The 19,444-nt window shown below is 38.2% G+C and overlaps 2 protein-coding genes across 3 annotated transcripts in view; one reads left to right on the forward strand and one right to left on the reverse strand.

The window, feature by feature from the left end:
• Positions 1-361: 361 nt before the first annotated feature.
• ndufaf7 (NADH:ubiquinone oxidoreductase complex assembly factor 7) lies at positions 362-14,106 on the forward strand. Its single transcript, XM_047150864.2, has 10 exons — positions 362-737; positions 925-1,085; positions 2,499-2,579; positions 3,623-3,733; positions 5,180-5,393; positions 6,607-6,665; positions 7,077-7,190; positions 9,499-9,642; positions 10,083-10,256; positions 11,026-14,106. Exons 1-10 carry the CDS (start codon positions 668-670, stop codon positions 11,251-11,253), a joined length of 1,356 nt encoding a protein of 451 aa, XP_047006820.1. The 5' UTR covers positions 362-667; the 3' UTR covers positions 11,254-14,106.
• A 1,736-nt stretch (positions 14,107-15,842) lies between these two features.
• The window catches only part of LOC108258044 (serine/threonine-protein kinase D3), a 56,031-nt gene continuing 52,429 nt past the window's right edge, over positions 15,843-19,444 (reverse strand). For both annotated transcript variants that reach the window (XM_053675550.1, XM_053675548.1), the window contains exon 19: positions 15,843-18,751. In XM_053675550.1, the coding sequence (XP_053531525.1) occupies positions 18,578-18,751 (174 nt within the window). In that variant the 3' untranslated portion in view covers positions 15,843-18,577. The remainder of the gene's footprint in view (positions 18,752-19,444) is intronic.

Raw genomic sequence — 19,444 nt, forward strand, 5'->3', positions numbered from 1 at the left:
ATTGAGCATGAAGTGCACTACTATAGTGTGCGAGCAGTGTTATTTAACACCCTACGTAGTGCAGTTGTCTAGAACGTAAGGAATCATTTGGAGCAGGCGCAGGTCCTGGAAGACCAAAATTCTGTAACACATTAGTAAGTAAATTTACTTATTATATTATTGTTATTCATTTATGTTTTTAAAATAATATCACGGTGTATTTAAAGTTTTACGGTTTAAAAAAAGGTTTATTAAATGAAAGCTAGTTTTGTTGTGTTTTTTTATACGGTGTAATAGGACATTTACGTCGAGGGTCAAAGGATAAATCCAATGAGCGCAAAGTATTGTATAACCAACAGACCAATCAGGATGACAGAAGTGCGCATGCGCGTTACAGTAGTATTCTGTAACATGCATTCCGGTTGCTTGTGCTTGTTTGAACATAAATTTGGAGTGAGATCTAAACAGAAGGTTAAATGAAGGGTATTATTGTTTTCTGATCTGTAGATGTTTGTTATTATTCCTGCCATATTAAACAATGGCAGAAAAATCCTTATTTTTTTTTATATTTTTTTAAGACGACTTTTAATAAATGAGTTGTATTAAAAACAACTGTAAAGACTGATGTTGTTTAATCTTAGTGTTAATTCATCAGTGATACTGCGTGATAAATCTATTTACCAAAGAAATGGGGACCATTCAGAAGATGATAAACATTAGCAGGGCATCAGTGCGCTTTCTTGCCCCATCACTGAATGGTAAGAAGGTTTTCATGTCCATTATGCCCCTTATTTTCCATTTAAAACATGCAAAGAGTGCAGAGTGAGCTGCCATAACAGTATTATTACCAGTAGTAATAATACACAGTCGTGATCTGTTACATTGGAATTGAGTGTGTGTGTGATTTACCATTCATCATTCTCAATAATATAATATATGTTCCAGCACAATGGACCGGGATGCTGAACCGAAGCTGTTCCAGCTCCTCGTCAGAGAAACAGGCTCCTAATCCGTCCATGCTGAGGCATCTGGTGTCCAAAATTACAGCCACAGGTCCCATCACGGTGGCTGAGTACATGCGTGAAGTCCTCACTAACCCAGTCTCGGTACCTGTCTGCGTCACACATCATGTCTATTGTAAAAGTGTGGCATCTCTGCTTCTACACAGAATTCTGTTGTATTTTATACTACAGCTCTGTTGATTGGTCAGATTCGTTTTCTATAACAGCAGCTCTGACAGTTCTGCAGGCTATATGATAATATCTCGGGTTTATACGTATTAATGCGCTCATTCTAATATGTTAGTGTTTCTGTAGTACAAACTCAATTACAGGGACTTGTTTAGAGGACACTCTACATCAAAGACTAATAATAAACAGATTTAGAAACATTTTCTTTAACAAAAAAAACGTATAGTCAATATGGTGAAGTCTTTGGATAGAGGACTTTCAGTTTCTCCAAGCTGTTTTTTTTTTTGTGTGTGTCTTAACTTCAAGAGAGAGAGAAAAAATAACCAGAGGCTGGTGAGAGAGCACTTGTTTATGTCATAACAGGAACTAACTTGTCTCATGGATGTTCCATTAAATGAAACTATAAATGGATAGGAGTGTCATTCTTTTAATTAGTTAAAAATTCAGATGTGCCAGAGAACCCTGTCCAGGGTGTACCCCGCCTTGTGCCTGATGCTCCCTGGGATAGGCTCCAGGTTTCCTGTGACCCTGAGAAGGATAAGCGGTATGGATGGATGGATTGATGGATTGAGTGAGTGAGTGAGTGAGTGAGTGAGTGATCGCCTGGTTTCCCACTGCAGCTAAGCAGGGTTGAGCCTAGCCAGTACCTGGGTGGGAGAACTCCTGGGGAAAACCAAGTGTGCTGCTGGAATTGGTATTAGTGAGGCCAGCAGGGGGCGATCACACTGTGGTCTGTGAAGCCTAATGCCCCAGTATAGTGACGGGGACACTATACTGTAAAAACAGCACTGTCTTTCAGATGAGACATTAACCGAGGTCCTGACTCTCTGTGGTCGTTATAAAGCCCCGTGTATAACCCCGGTGTCCTGGTGAAATTACCCCATTGGCCCTTCTTTATCATGGCCCCCTAATAATCCCCATCTCTGAAATGGCTACATCACTCTCCTCTCCACTAATAACTGGTGTGTGCTGGGTGTTCTGGAGCACTATGTCTGCCGTCGCATCATCCAGGTGGACGCTACACACTGGTGCTAGTTGAGGAGACCCCCCCTCCCCCCAATACTATGTAAAGTGCTTTGAGTGTCTAGAAAAGCGCAAAATAAATGTAATTGTAACTAACTTACTAAATAAAATTGCAAATGTGAGCAAATTGCTGTGGCATAAAAGAAATAAAACATGTTGGTTTGTGCTGTTATTGATAAATAATTAACTGCGGGGTGTTAGCAGATGCATCACGTCACCTGTTTGTTGTTGGTTATTTTCCAGTAACAATATGTCATGGCATGTTTTATTCCTTGCATAATTAATGTTTGTGTTCTTTCTCAATAGGGATATTATGTGAAGAATGACATGCTGGGAGCTGATGGAGATTTTATCACATCACCAGAAATAAGCCAGATTTTTGGAGAGGTTTGTGATTTACTTCTCGTGTCCTATGTTGATGTTTTCCGAACATTAGTGGGAGTTTGGAGAAAAACAAGCCCCAATTTTCCTCAAATGTCAGTCAGCCATGACATTTTTTTCTGTTTCTGGTTTTAGTAGATTACATTTACAGTACAGTACATTTAGTACATTAGTACATTAACAAGTACATTGTTAACTCTTTTTACCAGAGGCCAAAACTCGTTTTTCTGCATGTTTTGGATCTGCCTGTGTTCAGCATTGAATTTACTTGTGATGTCACACTCCACAGTAGTGGTTAAGTGTTTATATGAAAATAGACACTCGGCGCTTTAAGAATTTGCAGTTTTTCATAAGTATTTCTTTTTTTTACCTAGCCTAGTAGGTTTATAAGTTATAATTTTATTGTATACAGTGTCCTGACTAATCTTATAACAGACTTCCGGCGCTAAAATAATTAATTTGTTTATACTGATTAAAAAAAGTCGATTTCTGTTCTGCAGTGCTCTGTGAGAAAGAGTTAATGTAATATCATTTTACAATAATACAATATCAATATTTGTATATGTTACATGTTCAAAGCCAACCAATTTATCATCCATATAAAGTTCATATTTCTGACACAATTCCACATTCATACTTTGAGAGGCGGTTTGAGAAACATCAGTACTTCTGATGATGTCACATGTTTTGTTCAGCTGTGTGTCTCCATGACATCACTGAAGAGCTAGATGTTGTTTGAGGCATATATACTATATATACACTATGTATACACCATATATATATATATATATATATATATATATATATATATATATATATATATATATATATATATATGGAAAAGATTTTGGGTGAGGCAGACCTCCTCACATATTATTTAGTAAATATATCGGTGTCATGGCTCCAGTGCAAAACCAAAGACGACGCATACATCCAAAACCAAACAAGATTTGGCAGATTAACTACATTTAAGGAAATACACTCTCTCTCTCTCTCTCTCTCTCTCTCTCTCTCTCTCTCTCTCTCTCTCTCTCTCTCTCTCTCTGTAGTTGCTTGGTATCTGGTGTGTAAGCGAGTGGATGGCTGCAGGAAAACCCAAAGCATTTCAGGTTGTAGAACTCGGACCAGGACGAGGCTCCTTGACCAGTGACATCCTGAGGGTGAAATACTGCATGCTCTTTAGCTATCTGTATATAACTTGTATACGTGTCAGTGTCATGTCATGCTAATTATATGACGGTTGGAAAATTCTATAAATTCCCAAAGCATCACATCTCCATCTTTATCTGCATCAGCATTTACCAGAGTTTTCATTAAACACTGAACTGAAGTCAAGCCAGTATGAGTTTCTCCAAAGTCTGGACTGGTATCCATAGAAACCGTTGAAACGAACCAATCACTGTTCAATAAGGATCATTCCTGTATATTAGGTAAGAGATTTATCCTGGTCAGGGTTCTACATGCCGAGTTTACCCAAGGAACACTAAGTGATCGATAAAACTACACCCTGGATACAGAAATGCTTTTAGCTTTGAGTTGAGTTGCCTGATTCGTATAAAGAAAGCATTCACAAATAAAGACTCATTTGCAATTCACTCATCTCTAATCTCTAAGAATTTATAATCTGAAGAAAAGTTTCAATGTTTGAGTCGAACCCTTACATTTTGTGTGTAGAACCCTATAAGAGAGGGTTTCCTTTTCAGTGTTCAGTTTCAGTGTCAAATCCAATTAGGATGCCTAGAAACCTTAACAATCCAGAGGGAACCTTTTGTGTTTGTTTTTTTTTTTTTTTTTTTAGAGGTCAGGGTTTACTGATCAGTAGAGGGCACTGTTGAGAAATTTGCTTCAAATTTCTTTACCCATGCATGTGATGGAAGTTTTTTTTTCTTTGCTACACTATTCACATCACAGATGAAGAGAATTCAAAATATTTTGATACTGGAGTCCATTTTGAATTCACGTGATGCTTATTAAATCATATTGTAGAATTGAAGATGAAAGTGAATGAATGATATGAAAACTTAACTTCCAAAATCGCTTCAACTTGTAGAGCTCAGACCAGGCTATTGCAGCAGAATTTCTTCAGCACCAGCCAATAGAAAGTCTGGAATATTCCGTAAAAATGAGCCGTGACGCGTAGAGAAAAAGACGTTTTTGTTGGGGTTTTTTTTGTACACCGTAGGCTTCAGATGGTCTTTAAAAAGTTGTGGCCAAGCATCAGCTTTGATAACATGGCTCCTCTTTTTAGTAGGCAGATTTTATGTGATTGTCGTATACTGTGATGCTTTGGTGCTTTTATTTCAGTTGAGGTCCGATGAAATTTCTGGTTTGAATTATTTCCATATATGTACAGAAAAAGAGGAAAAGTGGTTGCTGTCAGTGGCAACCAGAGGTCACGAAGCGGTACCCGACTGCCTAAATTTGGTTGCCAAGGGCATCCTCAAATTTCCAACCATGTCATGTTTTCTACACTGGGATTGTAATGTAGTGGCTGTAATCATGTGACATGTGACCTCCTCGTGGTTATTCAGATCAGTTTTTTCCATCATTAAACTGTGTGTGTGTGTGTGTGTGTGTGTGTGTATGTGTGTGTGTGTGTGGTGCAGGTCTTCGGTCAGTTGCAGTCAGTTCTGTGTGGGGCGTCAGTGTCTGTTCACCTGGTGGAGGTGAGCCCAAAGCTAAGTGAGGTCCAGGCTCACTGTCTGGCTGGAGAAAACACTCAGGTGTGTGTGAGTGATGAAGAGTCTGTGTACCGCACTGGCACCACACACACCGGCGTCCCTGTCTCATGGTACCGCAGGATAGACGACGTTCCCAGAGGTATGTGCTTTTTCAACCTGATTTTTATTCACTACATTTTAAGTGTGTGTGTGTGTGTGTGTGTGTGTGTGTGTGTGTGTGTGTGTGTGTGTTTGTGTGTGTGTGAGAGAGAGATAGAGAGAGAGAGTGAGAGAGAGAGAGAGAGAGATGGTCAAGAGTTTAAAATTTTCCCCTGTACTGAGAAAGGAACTGAAAATGGAAGTGCATAATATGGAAGTCTAAGGGCACCCAGCAAACTGCATGATACGTATTTGATACAAAATTATTTGATATATATTTGATATATATGATTTGATACATACGTATTTGATACAAAATGATACAAAAATATTCTATTTTTGTGTCTTTTCAGAGAAAGGGATTACATTTTTAATTTATGTTGGCACTGTGGCTTAGTGGGTAGCACATTTACCTCGCACCTCCGGAGGTGGGGGTTCGAATCCCGCTTCCACGCTGTGTGCACGGAGTTTGCATGTTCTCCCCCTGCTTCGGGGGTTTCCTCCGGGTACTCCGGTTTCCTCCCCCAGTCCAAAGCCATGCATGGTAGGCTGATTGGCATTTCCAAATTGTCTGTAGTGTGTGAATGATTGTGTGAATGTGTGTGCGATTGTGCCCTGCAATGAGTTCGTACCCTGTCCAAAGTGTCCCCCGCCTTGTGCCCCGAGTTCTTGTGGATAGACTCCAGGCTCCCTGTGACCCTGTGTAGGATATGACTTTAGTTTAGACTTTAAAAGCCTTTCTGTCATGTAATGGTTTTAGTTATGAATTTGTGTTTCGTAGTTTAATAACAGAATTGAAAAACTGCCTTTTGACTTTCATTATATTTGGATTAAACAGGTTTTTTTTTAGTTCTTTTCTCAATCCAAGGAAATGTTTTGAGGGGTAATCAGATGTGGTGAATAGAAATGAGGTAAAACATATTGGAATATAAAGCTTTTTTGTCAGTACTGACTGAAATCTAGAAATAAAAAGATAAAAAGCATAATAATTTGTAGCTATAGGCTGTCATGTGTTTTTCTTCTGAGTATTTAATGTCCAATTTAACACTTTAAAAAAAAAAAAAAATGTTGCATGTAACAATGCAGTTACATTTTATAAATGTAAGAAGTATGTGGTTGGAAAAGTAAAGCTCCGAAGTTCATTTTATGCTCTGACTGACACTGTTATTTGGTAACTAATAAAATGTGTTATTTATTGTTATTATTTCCAACAGGCTTTAGTATATTCTTGGCTCATGAGTTTTTCGATGCCCTGCCCATTCACAAGTTCCAGGTAAACATTAGGGGTGTTTATCTCACCTTTGGAAGCAGATATGTACTGTACTGTATGAAAAGTATATATTTCAAAGAACAAATTGAATTCGATTTTCAGCAGTAAAGTGGTAATAGTGCCCTTAGAAATATCGCAATATGCAGAAAATTGACAGAAACATGTGAAGAGATTACCCATGAGTGACTTTGAGCTGTTACTGAGGTGACCGGTGTGTGTGTGTGAGAGGTAGTGGAGGCATGAGTGAAAGACTGGAAGGAGTAATGACCGGATTACAGTTTATTCAGGAAAATGATGGTGCCTGTTGGTTTATCTTCTGCAACCCTTTGTTTATGCTGAAATGATGTAATGTTATGTAGTGAGTTCTAGTCATATATTGATTATATAAGTGTGCTTTTTGTTTGATTAATAAAGAGAACAGAGAAGGGTTGGAGAGAAGTGATGGTTGATATCGACCCTGACAAACCTGATAAGCTCAGATTTGTGGTGTTTCCTGCCCCTACTCTCGCATCTACTACACTCATACAAGTAAGTACTTTCACATTTCATTCGTGCTTCATGTAGTCTTTTCTCACTGGCCATTAACTGTCCATACGCGTCCTTCTAAATGAATCCCGAATATCTGCACATTTCGCACTTTGTGGTGTTCTACAGTAGAAATGTTGCACAATCGCCAATAGTATGTGAGCAGTAGGCAGGGAGAGAGCGTCAGTCTGTCAGTTACGCTCAAAGGTTCGAAAAATACAGATATTTTCTCATGGAATCAGACTATGCAACATCTGGGTTATATTTAAGGCATTTATTTGATTCATACATCAGAGAAGTGTTTGAGCTGGCAGTGTTCGTGTAGCCTGCCAGAAGCTTGCATCATCTGTGCCTCGCGGTTTAACAACATGAGTGTGCATGCCAAATCTGACCTCATGCAGTACTGGTGCTCTTTGAATGTGGAATTCGCTCTCAGCTCTTTTCATTCTCAAGCTTTCATTTAGGATTTGGCTATGTCACAAAATATATCGTGGTTATGGAGCATTCTGATTGGCCAGCAGGTATATGTGGTATTTTCTTATATCATGACATCGCTAACAGGGATTTAAAAGTTCTAAATTAAAACTACTCGGTGTGTTTGACTTGCTTGTTCATGAGAATATTTGTTGCTAACCAACAGGAAGATATAACCTAGCTCATAAAGGAGGATTTAGTTACAGCGGAGATTGAAAATTTAACTTTCGATATTTCTGCATGAATATGAGCTAAAACATCATCAGATTTCAGACAGGTCCTAAAAGTCGACCAAGAGAGCCCAATTAAACAAACGAGACAAAAGTATTATACTTGGTCATTTATTTATTGAGGAAAATGAGCCGATATTACATATCTGTGTGTGGCAAATGTATGTGAACCTCTAGGATTAGCAGTTAATTTGAAGGTGAAATTCAATCAATGGGATGACAATCAGATGTCACTGAGCACCCTGGGATCTCTCAAAGTCTGATCTTCACACCACATGTTTGTGGAAGTGCATCATGGCACGAACAAAGGAGATTTCTGAGGACCTCAGAAAAAGAGTTGTTGATTCTCATTAGCCTGGAAAAGGTTACAAAACCATCTCTAAAGAGTTTGGACTCCACCAATCCACAGTCAGACAGATTATGATCGACCAACAGAGATCACTCCAGGAGCAAGACATGTAACAGTCCACGAGGACACAAAGGAACTCAGGGTAACTTCTAAGCACCTAAAGGCCTCTCTCACATTGGCTAATGTTAATGTTCAAGTATAATATTTTTTTCTCATTTGTTTAATTGGTTCTCTTTATTTATGTTTAGAATTTATTTGAAAATCTGATGATGTTTTAGGTCATATTTATGCAGATATATATATATATATATAAACCTTTTAAACAAACTTTCCAATACCATTGTAGCTTGTACTCAGCGTTTCCTGACTTTCTAAAGGCAGAGTGACAGTGTAAACAAGACAACACTGTCACGGATATTAGCATTTCCCTGGGATATGTCGTTAAATGACTTAGAAAAGACTCCATACGATGGAAACTACACTCTAATGACACATAGCACTGATTTCATAACCAAACTTCTATTGGACGATGCAAATTAAAAGATTCAAAAGTATGGGTGTGTTCAACATGATTCCCATTCAGGAGTTGTGAAAACATTGTTGCTAGGCAACAGAGATATGCGCTAGCTAATATACAATGGTTTAGCTAGATTGCACTCAGGCTTTAAATCTGTAAGGACTTGGACATGTTTCATACTAAGTTACTAATTTATGATCACATATTAATTTCACATTGCTGCTCTCTGATTCCCCAACAATTGATTTAACAAAAACAAAAACAATTCAGTCAGACACTTTGTGGTGTACTATCACTGATTGTTGTTTTAATCTCATTTTAAGTTATTCGCACTTGGTTAAGGCTATTAAGGATACAGTTGTGCCCATAAATTCACATACCCCTTGCAGAATCTGTAAAATGTTAATAATTGAAAAAAAAATAGATAAATCATTCAAATGTAGCATTTTTTTTATTTAGTACTGCCCAGATGTTTACATATAGTCCACAAGACACAATGATAACCGAATTTACACAAATGAACCAGTTCAAAAGTTTACACACGCTTGATTCTTAATCCTGTGTGTCATTACCTGGATGATCAATGACTGTGTTTATGTTTTGTGATAATTGTTCATGAGTCCATTGTTTGTCCTGAGCTTGTGATCGTGTCTTTAATATCCTTACAAGTCGTTTCTCTTAACTTTCTTCATGTTGTCCTTTCACGCTTTCATCATTTCACATTTGTACATTATTGCACAGGCGGATGAGCAGCGAGAACACGTGGAGGTTTGCGCAGAAGGCGGAGTCATTGTTCAGAACTTGGCCACTCGGGTCTCGGAGGACGGGGGCGCGGCACTGATTGCAGACTACGGTCACGACGGAACAAAGACGGACACGTTCAGAGTGAGCATCCTGCTAATGAACAGTTCATTCAGTTTGGGCCTATGGTTTAGTCAGTTTGAGGCCACGCCTACATCTTGCCCTGTGACATTAGGAGTCTGGGGTCAGATGTGCTTGGGTGTAATTGATGAGCCTAATTTAGTCCATCTGCCTTTCAAACCAGCAGACAAAGGCTGTGTATGTTTCTGTAAAAGTAATTTAGCGTAAAACATGCACACAGAAACTAACTGCAGTTGTCAGTGCGTATTCAGAGCTGTATCATCCGGCTATAGAAATCTGTAAGTACAGCTCATGGAAAGCCTCATCTCTGTTCGCTGCCAGCATAGCACAAGATACATACATTTCACCTGATACGATCTACACACAAACGCTCCTACTATGTACCAGCACCATATATCATTTTCTGATGAATGCCAGAAATTCCTTTTTTTTTTCCTTTGAAGGGCTTTAGAGGACACAAACTGCATGATGTGCTGGAGGCTCCGGGCAGCGCAGACCTGACCGCAGACGTTGACTTTAGTTATCTGAGGAAGATGGCTGGAGACGCAGTGGTCTGCTTCGGACCCATCACACAGAGAGCTTTTCTCAAGAACATGGGCATTGATACACGCCTGCAGGTCAGGACGAACTGTCACAATACAACACACTAATACATAATGCTTTATATATTAAATATGTCATACACTTACTGTAAGTAATAAATACCAGCAGTTTAAACTACTGCACCATTCATGTTAACTCATCACTGGATGACCTGAATACCATGATAGACTTATTCAACATTACAGCTGCGAAACTCTTTAAAAACTGCAGTCGAACATCAGTAACTCAAAAGATTTTGTATTAAAATGCATGTAAATATGAATCATGTTTTTATACAGACAGTGCTAAATAAATAAATAATTGTTTTTTTAAGCTCTTGCCATTGATATTTAGCCCAATTTTACATTATTTCATCGTGATTGTAAAATGTTTCGCTTTTCAAAATCATGCTAGCAATGCTGCTTGTTTCTCGAGTGGGATTGGGCATTGTAATGATGAACGTTGGTTTAACAGTGAAAACAATAATTATATAAAAATTATAATTAAGGCTGTTTTTACCATTTGTTCTGGAGATGTGAAAATCAATATATTTTCAGTGAATTTTCTTGATTTCTTATTTTTTGTCTTTTTTGTTCCATATTTTCAATGTATAATTTAGGATAAAGCATCTCGTACATAACACATTGTTTTCAGAGCTTGGTTTAAAGTTTAGATGATCTTCAAATACTTAAATAACAAACAGTACTTAGACCGTGAAAATCATTTAATGTCGATTCCTGTGTGTCATGGTCTAGTATAAAAAAGAAAATTCTGACCTCTGACCTTTGCGTTGGTTTCACTCAGGTCCTGCTGAGAAGCTGCAATGACTCCTCCACCCGAGCTCAGCTCGTTCATGGCTACAACATGCTGACTGATCCGGAGAAAATGGGCCACAGGTTCCAGTTCTTGTCGCTGCTGCATCCCAGTCGTCTGGCTCAGCCGAAGGAGGAGAACGGAATCATGATGAAGAGAAGGAGGAACGGCACAGCGCCGCTCACTGTCGCTGGATTCACTGAGCTCGGTCTAAACTGAGAGCTGACTCAAAACCCATCGCTTCTCCACAGTAATGCAGAAACTGTTTTACACTGAACATTTCTGTACTATTCTTGTGTAGTACAGTAAGAAGAGTCAGATGATGGACTATATTTTCTGAGCAAAAGAAGTGTGAAGTGCACTTTTTCTACTAGACTAGCCCATCATCTAACATATTAGAGAAGAGGAAATGCTTATAAGATAACTGAGCACCTGATAGGCTAGCAATGATTGATGTAGTTTTTCTGCGATGCCGACTTTGTTTCTGTCGCAAAAGTCTAGATATAAATGGACTGTACAAAATAAAAATACACAGAACAATGAGCACTGATGGGTAATTTACAACCCCTTTGAAAAATGATGGAATCACCACACTTGGAGGACGCTCACCCGGCTTTTTTACTTCGTAGCAAATGAACAAATCACAGATATGACCCAAAACAATTTTTTGTTTAATAGCTGAACATTCTGGTTTCATGAGACATACCTCAAACGAATTAAATTAAATTGTTTTAATTAATGCCGTATTTTTTTCCAGATCAAGTGGAGGAAAAAAATATGGAATCACTCAGTGCTGCGGAATAAAAATTATGGAATCATCAACAACAACAAAAAAAATCACAAGTAGTACTTTGTTGCTCCTCCTCTGGCTTTTATGACAGCCTGAATTATTTGAGGAATGGATTTCAGTAATGAAAAATAATATTTTCCATCAAGCTGGTTCCAACTTTCTCAAATAGCACTTGACAGATCAGCTTCACAGGATGGAGCCTTGTCCTGGACCAGTTTTTTTTTTTATTTCCACCATAAACGTTCAATGGGATTGAGATTCGGACTGTTTGCTGCCATGTCACTGACTTGATCTGCCTTTCCTGAAGAAAAGCTTTAATACTCTTTGCTCTATTGCAATATGCATTATCATCCTAAAAAATGACCTCATCATCACCAAACCTATTTGGAATGAGAAAAGTGTGCAGAATTTCAATGTACACCTGTGCGTTAACTGTTGAGGTCTCCACTGGTGCTTTATCTGACATGCAACACCATATCATAAATGTGGGGGGAAATTTGATTGTTTTCTTCAGGCCGGCATCAAAAGTTCCAGCATCATCTCCTTGGCCAATGCAGATTCGTGATTCATCACTGAATATCTCTTTCATCCAATCATCACTCCATAATCGCTTCTCTTTAGCCCTTTAGCTCATTAACCTTGTTTTCTTCCGTTTAGGTGTTAGTACTGCTTTTCTATACGTAAATTCCATTTCATTCAGCCCATTTCGTACAGTTCTGTCACAAACACTGACTCTTGTCATTTGTTTTGTTATTCACTGGGGGCAGTGGTTTATTGGTGGTTAAGGCTCTGGGTTACTGATCAGAAGGTCGGGGGTTAAAGCCCCAGCACTGCCAAGCTGCCACTGTTGGACCCTTGAACAAGGCCCTTAACCCTCTCTGCTCCAGGGGTGCTGTATCATGGCTGACCCTGCACTCTGACCCCAGCTTCCTGACATGCTGGGGTATTTGAAGAAAAGAATTTCACTGTGCATATGTATATCTGATCAATAAAGACTCAATATCATTTTCTACTTTCAAGGCATACTGCTTTGAATTTTCTATCCTGACGTTTTGCTTGGTCAACCCATATGTTTTCCTTTTATAACCTTTCCATTTTGTTTATACTTGCACCAAATTCTAGACACAGCAGACTGGGAACAACCGACATCTTTTTGCCACACTCCATGTCAGATTTCCTTCTTGAAGGAGTTTTAAAACCCTTTCCATTGTTTCAATTGACAACTCTCTTGTTGGGGCCACGTTTCCTTTCAAAAAGTCCAAGGTTAAGGTCTGTAAGCACTCTCTTTTAACTGCAGACGAATTTTCATTTTTAGACTTATACTATTTGTTTTTGAAATGCGGATTACAGGGTGATTCCATCATTTTTTTCCTCTACTTTGTCTGGATAAGAAAAAAAAATGCCATTAATTAACGCATCATCTCATTTAACTTGTTTGAGATGTGTTTCAAGAAGCCAGAACGTGCACCTGTTAAACAAAAATAGTTTTGTCTAACTGTGATTTGTTTATTTGCTATGAAGTAAAAAAATCCAGGTGAACATCCTCTAACACCATCAGTCTCTTCTGGATTTCAAATTGATTTCTCAAAGTCTTATTTGGTGCGTAATATCCGGATTTGTTTGCTGCACGGCGTTTATGTTGAATAGAGCACTGTGTCTAGGCCAGTGTTTCTCATCAGTCTGTGCCTTCATGATGGAATCTAATTTTGCTGCAGAGCAATTTTCTTAAATTCAATCATGTTTTATAGAGGCCTTTAAACACTTTCTGCATCACTAAACGCTGAATCCATGAAACCTTTGGGAAAACCATTTAATTCAGTTGGGGTTCTGAGCGCACTGCACTATTGTGTCTCAGATACAGTGAATCAAATGCTTTTCAAGGCTTTTCCATTATTTAACTATTTCTGTTATATAGTTTATATGGTATATGTGATAATGTCAAATCCAAATGCTATACTGTAGGCATGAGGGAATGAACTCAGATCTTCTTATCCATCCATCAGCATGCTGCAGAAAGAACTTGGATTCATCGGACCAGGCAACTTTTTTACAACTTCTCAACAGTCCACTGTGGTTCCAATGAAGATGCAATTTTTTTTTTCTTCGCTAAGAACATTGACATCCAACATGGTCTTTTAAGATAACGTGTAATACGTGCTGTGTTCTGATATATGACTTGCTTGGTTGCAGTCAGTTAGTTTACATAGAAATGCTCTTTCCATTGTCATGTCATGCTCCGTATGCTGTGTTTTGCAACACTCTGTAAACCTTTTAGAAAAAGTGAGAGAGAAAAAAAAAATGAATCATGGACAAAATGTTAGCTGTGTCCAAGTGAAATATGTAAAAATGAGCTGGTGAGATAGAATAGCATTTCCATAAGATTAAAAAGCTACAGCATGAAATCTTCTTAGTTTAAATCTCCCCTCAGTCCTGAAATTCTGGTTTATAGTAAATCAGCCAAGGCATAAGATTCTGCCAGGTCACGTGATCAGAAGAAGCGTCACTCTGGATGAGAGATGGAGGAGTCCCTGGCTGCTTTTGCCTTAACGAGGCCACATGGAGCCACCACATCTGGTAATCATTTAGCTGGAGTGGCGAAGGGGAGTACAGACTCTCTCTCTCTCTCTCTCTCTCACACACACACACACACATGCTAGATGCTGGATTATGTTCTGACAGGAGTAGCAAGCACACACATGTGCCTCCAGTCATCAGTAGCAATTAAAAGATACGGTTACATGTGAGCCGTCAATACAGAAAACTCAAAACCATCCCATAATAAATACATGGAGTTATATGTAAATCATCTCCTAGCAGAAATGAGATCTTACTCTGCATTGCATTTCCTTAATTTGAGATGAATTAATGAATCTGGTGCCTTAAAATGAAATCAGCCTTTACCTGACACACATGCTCATACGCTGGTTGTGAGCAGGCAGTATTCAGTGATTCGATTCCTTACCCACTGCCCTCTTTGATCATTTACCATGAAGCCGTTTGGGTGCAGCATGAAGTAACCACAGTAACCTCTGCTGCAGAGTTCACTTTAAATGAGTTCAGCTGCAGTCATACTGGACTGTTTTAGTCTGTTTTACACTCTATTAGCACCTCATTGTCTTAATGTCTCAACAGTGTGTATGTACCGAGACAAAAACGCTCACATCATAATTACCTAGCCGTTTATCATAGTATCATCATGATAGCACTGTGTAATTTTTATTTGAAAAGATCTACCACAATATAAAAATTCTTATTCTTCAGTCAGAATTGCCAATGTGTTCCTTCTGTGTGCTTGAAAGTTTGTGAACCCTTTAGAATTGTCTGTATGTCTGCATAAATATGACCTAAAAATCATCAGATTTTCACACAAGTCCTAAAAGTAAACAAAGAGAACCCAATATTTATTGAGGAAGATTATCCGATATTACATATCTGTGAGTGGCAAAAGTATGTGAACCTCTAAGATTAGCAGTTCATTTGAAAGTGAAATTAGAATCAGGAGTTTTCAGTCAATGGGATGATGATCAGGTGTGAGTGAGCGCTCTGTTTTATTTAAAGAACAGGGATCTGTCAAATTCTGATCTTCACAACACATATCTATGGAAGTGTATCATGGCATGAACAAGGGAGATTTCTGAGGTCCTCAGAAAAAGAGTTGTTGATGTTCATGAGGGTGGTAAAGGTTATAAAACCATCTCTAAAGAGTTTGGACTCCACCAATCCACATGTAGACAGATTGTGTACAAATCGAGGAAAACCACACACACATATATATATATATATATATATATATATATATATATATATATATATATATATATATATATATATATATATATATATATTGAGCATCATGTCATATTTTGCTTGCCATTATTTTCTAATACAATATTTTCTAGCAGTGTGTGATGCAATGTTTTTCCTTCCATATTTATAGTGTAAGGAGCTACTTCTACATGAACTACCATGTACTACTATCTGTTTCTTTTAGTAGTAACAGTTCACACTTGGGCATGACAAAGTTGTACAGAAGAAAGAATTTATTAGATATGTGAATATTAAAAATATACAAAAACAATGATTGCTGCCAGTCCAGTGGCAACATGGACTAAAAAGATTCTCAGGATTGTGTCATTAATGTTACATGCTGTAAAAATATGGCGGCCTTCATTAAGTCCACACTTCATGTCTCTCCAGCATATCACATAGGCTTGACATACGAAAATATAGGATTCTCCAAAACCTTTTCATTTTCCTCCAGTGAATTTCCCAAGGCATAGTTAATATTCCTACCGTGATCCCATCTGTATTTTGCTTTATCAGCAATGGATCCCATTTCAATCCCAAACAACAGAAATATGTAACAACAGCACAAAAAAATAGTGAATTGACTACACAGGAGGACACTCTGAATGAAACAGTTATCAGTACAGAAAGACAACCACAGCAGTCTTGTTTTAGTTTCTAAAACAGTTGTGCATATCTTCTACAATTCCCATAATTCAAAGCATTCACGGATTTTCTGATGAAATCCAATCATTGCAGGAAAAATCCAATCAAAGGGCTTAAGAACGATTAAATTGACCTACATAATTCCCCCCTAGCTGCATGGTTTGGATTTGATCTTTGCTTCTTTATCAGTTTGAAGGTAGAAGTGGATGCTCAGGCAGATGATATTATGTTCAATATCAAATCAGATGATATTATACTGTAGTTCCAATTGTAGTTTCCAATTCTGATAGTTTGTAGTCAATTTCATGTAAAAAAATAAATAAAAAATAAAATAAAATTCTAGCACTGAGCCAAACAGTGTGTTTTAAGTCAAACACCAAATTATTGAGTATATTTGGGGTAGAAGTGTGCACATTTTATTTACATTTTTTATTAATCTGTGGCCACGCTGCTACTTTAAACATTCCTAAATGCAGGTTAAAGCCCCATTACATATCAGGCTATTCCTCATGATTAACATTAACTTGCGTTGCAATACTCCAAACACCAGTCTTGGCTAAAAAATACAAATTGTTAAAGAAACCCAAAACCTGGTTATGAACATAACTTTTTGTATATTGAATAATAATAATAACTGCTTGATGTATTCCACAAAAACAAGTTATTTGATACCAGAAATAGGTGCAGAAGTGGTAGTTCTAGTCCTCAGATTCTATGAATATGAATCATGTACCAGTGCTACATTGCTTGTATTTGCATACTAAAACCTGATTGGCTCTCACATTTTATGATGCAAGAACACTCCTTACACGTATTCAGGACTTAGTAGTTTTTATTAATTCCGCAGGCTCATATGAATTCCTCTGATAGAAATTAATAATAAATGATTTTATTAAGTTTAGGATGACTTTAAATTGCTAAATATGCATAGAGCGTCATCGGAACCGCAGTTTTCCGTCTGATTTCAGGGAACCGGGAAAATTGAATGCAGAAGCTGGGGGAAAGTCCTGCTTAACCTCCGTTCACATGCTTGAGTTAGAAAGCAAGAAAGAAAAGTGTCCAAACACAGCTTACCAGGAGAGCTGGTGTGTCTTTCTGTCATAGATAACTATTTTAAAATGTGTAAATGTGTCAATTTCAAATTCTGGAGTGAAATGTTAGAAAAAAAAAATAAAAAATCACGAGCATTTCAAAGCATCTCAGTTCATAGTGAGGCTGATGTGAGGAACAGTGTTAGGTGGAAGTTCTGTCTGTGAGAGTTAGTGCCATTTTATAAATGACATAATGAAAACGAAAGAAGGATGAAAGTCTTAAAAACAACGAATAAAAATAGCCGAAATTTGTGTCCCACGAGTTCTCAGTATTTACGACTTTTCAGTTCACACGCCATCTGATATCATTTCCAAACCAATAGTGTTTAAAGTGGCCGATTCTCAGGATTATCATCTTCATTTGCTTATTCCTTCATAGCTTTTATTTCTGAAATGCCAGCCACAGACTGAGATTTTAGAACTTGACTAGCTCTTGACACACAGTGTATTTCAGGAGACATCAGATAACTTAAGCCACGAAAGCGTTCACATTTGAATCAAGAAAAATCGCAGAATCCACGTGTTTCAGTTTAAACACTTGGGATGTAAAACAGAGATACTCATGACGTCATATCTTCATCACCATCTCAGACACGTCATAGATCTCTGGACGTTAACATTTGCAATGCCTTCACTATTCACATTCCCTTCATTCCACCAAATACTCCAACTGCATAAACAAGCTTTGTGTTCCAGTTTAGAATCACTTCATCTGCAAAAAAAAAGACCGAACTTATTAAAATACTGTGCTCCAAACTGGGTGATTCATTGAAAGTAGAAAAATATCGCTTTGGAGGATACAGAGTTCCCACGTCCACCAGTTATGTTTTCATTCCCCACCCTCTATCTTCATAGTGCCTAAGGTGGCTGGAATGGCAGTGCAATTGGTTGTTACAGTTCATTCCAAAATGCTGGATTGCTGAAAAGGCAGTGAGTGAAAAGAGAGAGTGGGATGCAAGCGTCAAGTCACGTCTTTGGAATGTTATGAAAACCCGAAAGCGTGAGCCGTGTCCTTGTGTGCAGATCCAGAGTTAGTCTTCACAGATGCTACGTTCCTAATCACTGCCTGTCCACACTAAGTATGCTTCATCACGCAGATCATTGACACTCCCTCTATTTAATGATGCCAGTCTTGATACTTGGCGGAGTGAGCAGATCACCAATAGAAAAGGTCTTTAAGAGCCCCTCTGACGTTCAGAAGCAAGTGTCTCTAGGGGTCCTCCTCCATGTCTTCCAAGTTGGGAGCCATGATGAAGTGCTTAGGATAGGGAAGGCTTCTTTCGTCAGCGTATTCCTCCCAGCGTGCGTCGTCGCTCTCGTGGGTGATGTAGCGCTCACCTCGCCGCGTCTCAAACTCTCGTAGATCCAACCACGTCTGATAGTCCTGTCAGAAGTGCAGTGAAGTGGTACATTTCACTCAAACTCCGTATTACAAATCATACGAATGAAAGGATTTTAGACATTTCATACAGGCTGAATAACTGAGTACTGTTTCAGTGAGCTGTGTATAGCAATGTATTATTATCCTGAACCACAAGTCTGTGAACATCACTGAAAAAATGTATGAGGCAGGAATATTCGGAAAATATTTACAGGGTGAGACTTTATATCAAATGACTAAAATTCAGGCAAAGGGAACATTTAGCTGATGAATAGGTTTTTGCTCAAAGCATTTAGTAAGTAGTAGTATTACTAACTGTATTTCATTTGAAATAGATTAAAAAATGTAGCAGCCTTCCTTTGTCACAAAGTTACAAGCAAATATATGAGTGTCAGCCTGGGAAAAGCCTTCACATGGTGAAATTGTACTATTTTCTTCTCTCTCTCTATATGTACACACGCATATATACACACACACACACACACACACACACACACACACATATATATATATATATATATATATAGAGAGAGAGAGAGAGAGAGAGAGAGAGAGAGAGAGAGGAAGAAAATATTACAATTTCACCATGTGAAGGCTTTTCCAAGGCCCACTTCCTACATACATATAGTGCCCTCCACTAATATTGGTACCCTTGTTAAATACAAGCATAGAAGGCTGTGAGAAACCTTTTGATAT

Source organism: Ictalurus punctatus, chromosome 25 (assembly GCF_001660625.3).
Source record: "Ictalurus punctatus breed USDA103 chromosome 25, Coco_2.0, whole genome shotgun sequence".
NCBI classification, from domain to species: Eukaryota; Metazoa; Chordata; class Actinopteri; order Siluriformes; family Ictaluridae; genus Ictalurus; species Ictalurus punctatus.

Bases quoted from the DNA above. Each gene is read 5' to 3' on its own strand.
- ndufaf7 (XM_047150864.2), top strand. From the start codon at position 668: ATGGGGACCATTCAGAAGATGATAAACATTAGCAGGGCATCAGTGCGC. The intron at 7,191-9,498 runs GTAAGTACTTTC...ATTATTGCACAG, and splicing joins CATCTACTACACTCATACAA to GCGGATGAGCAGCGAGAACA. The intron at 9,643-10,082 runs GTGAGCATCCTG...TTTCCTTTGAAG, and splicing joins CAAAGACGGACACGTTCAGA to GGCTTTAGAGGACACAAACT.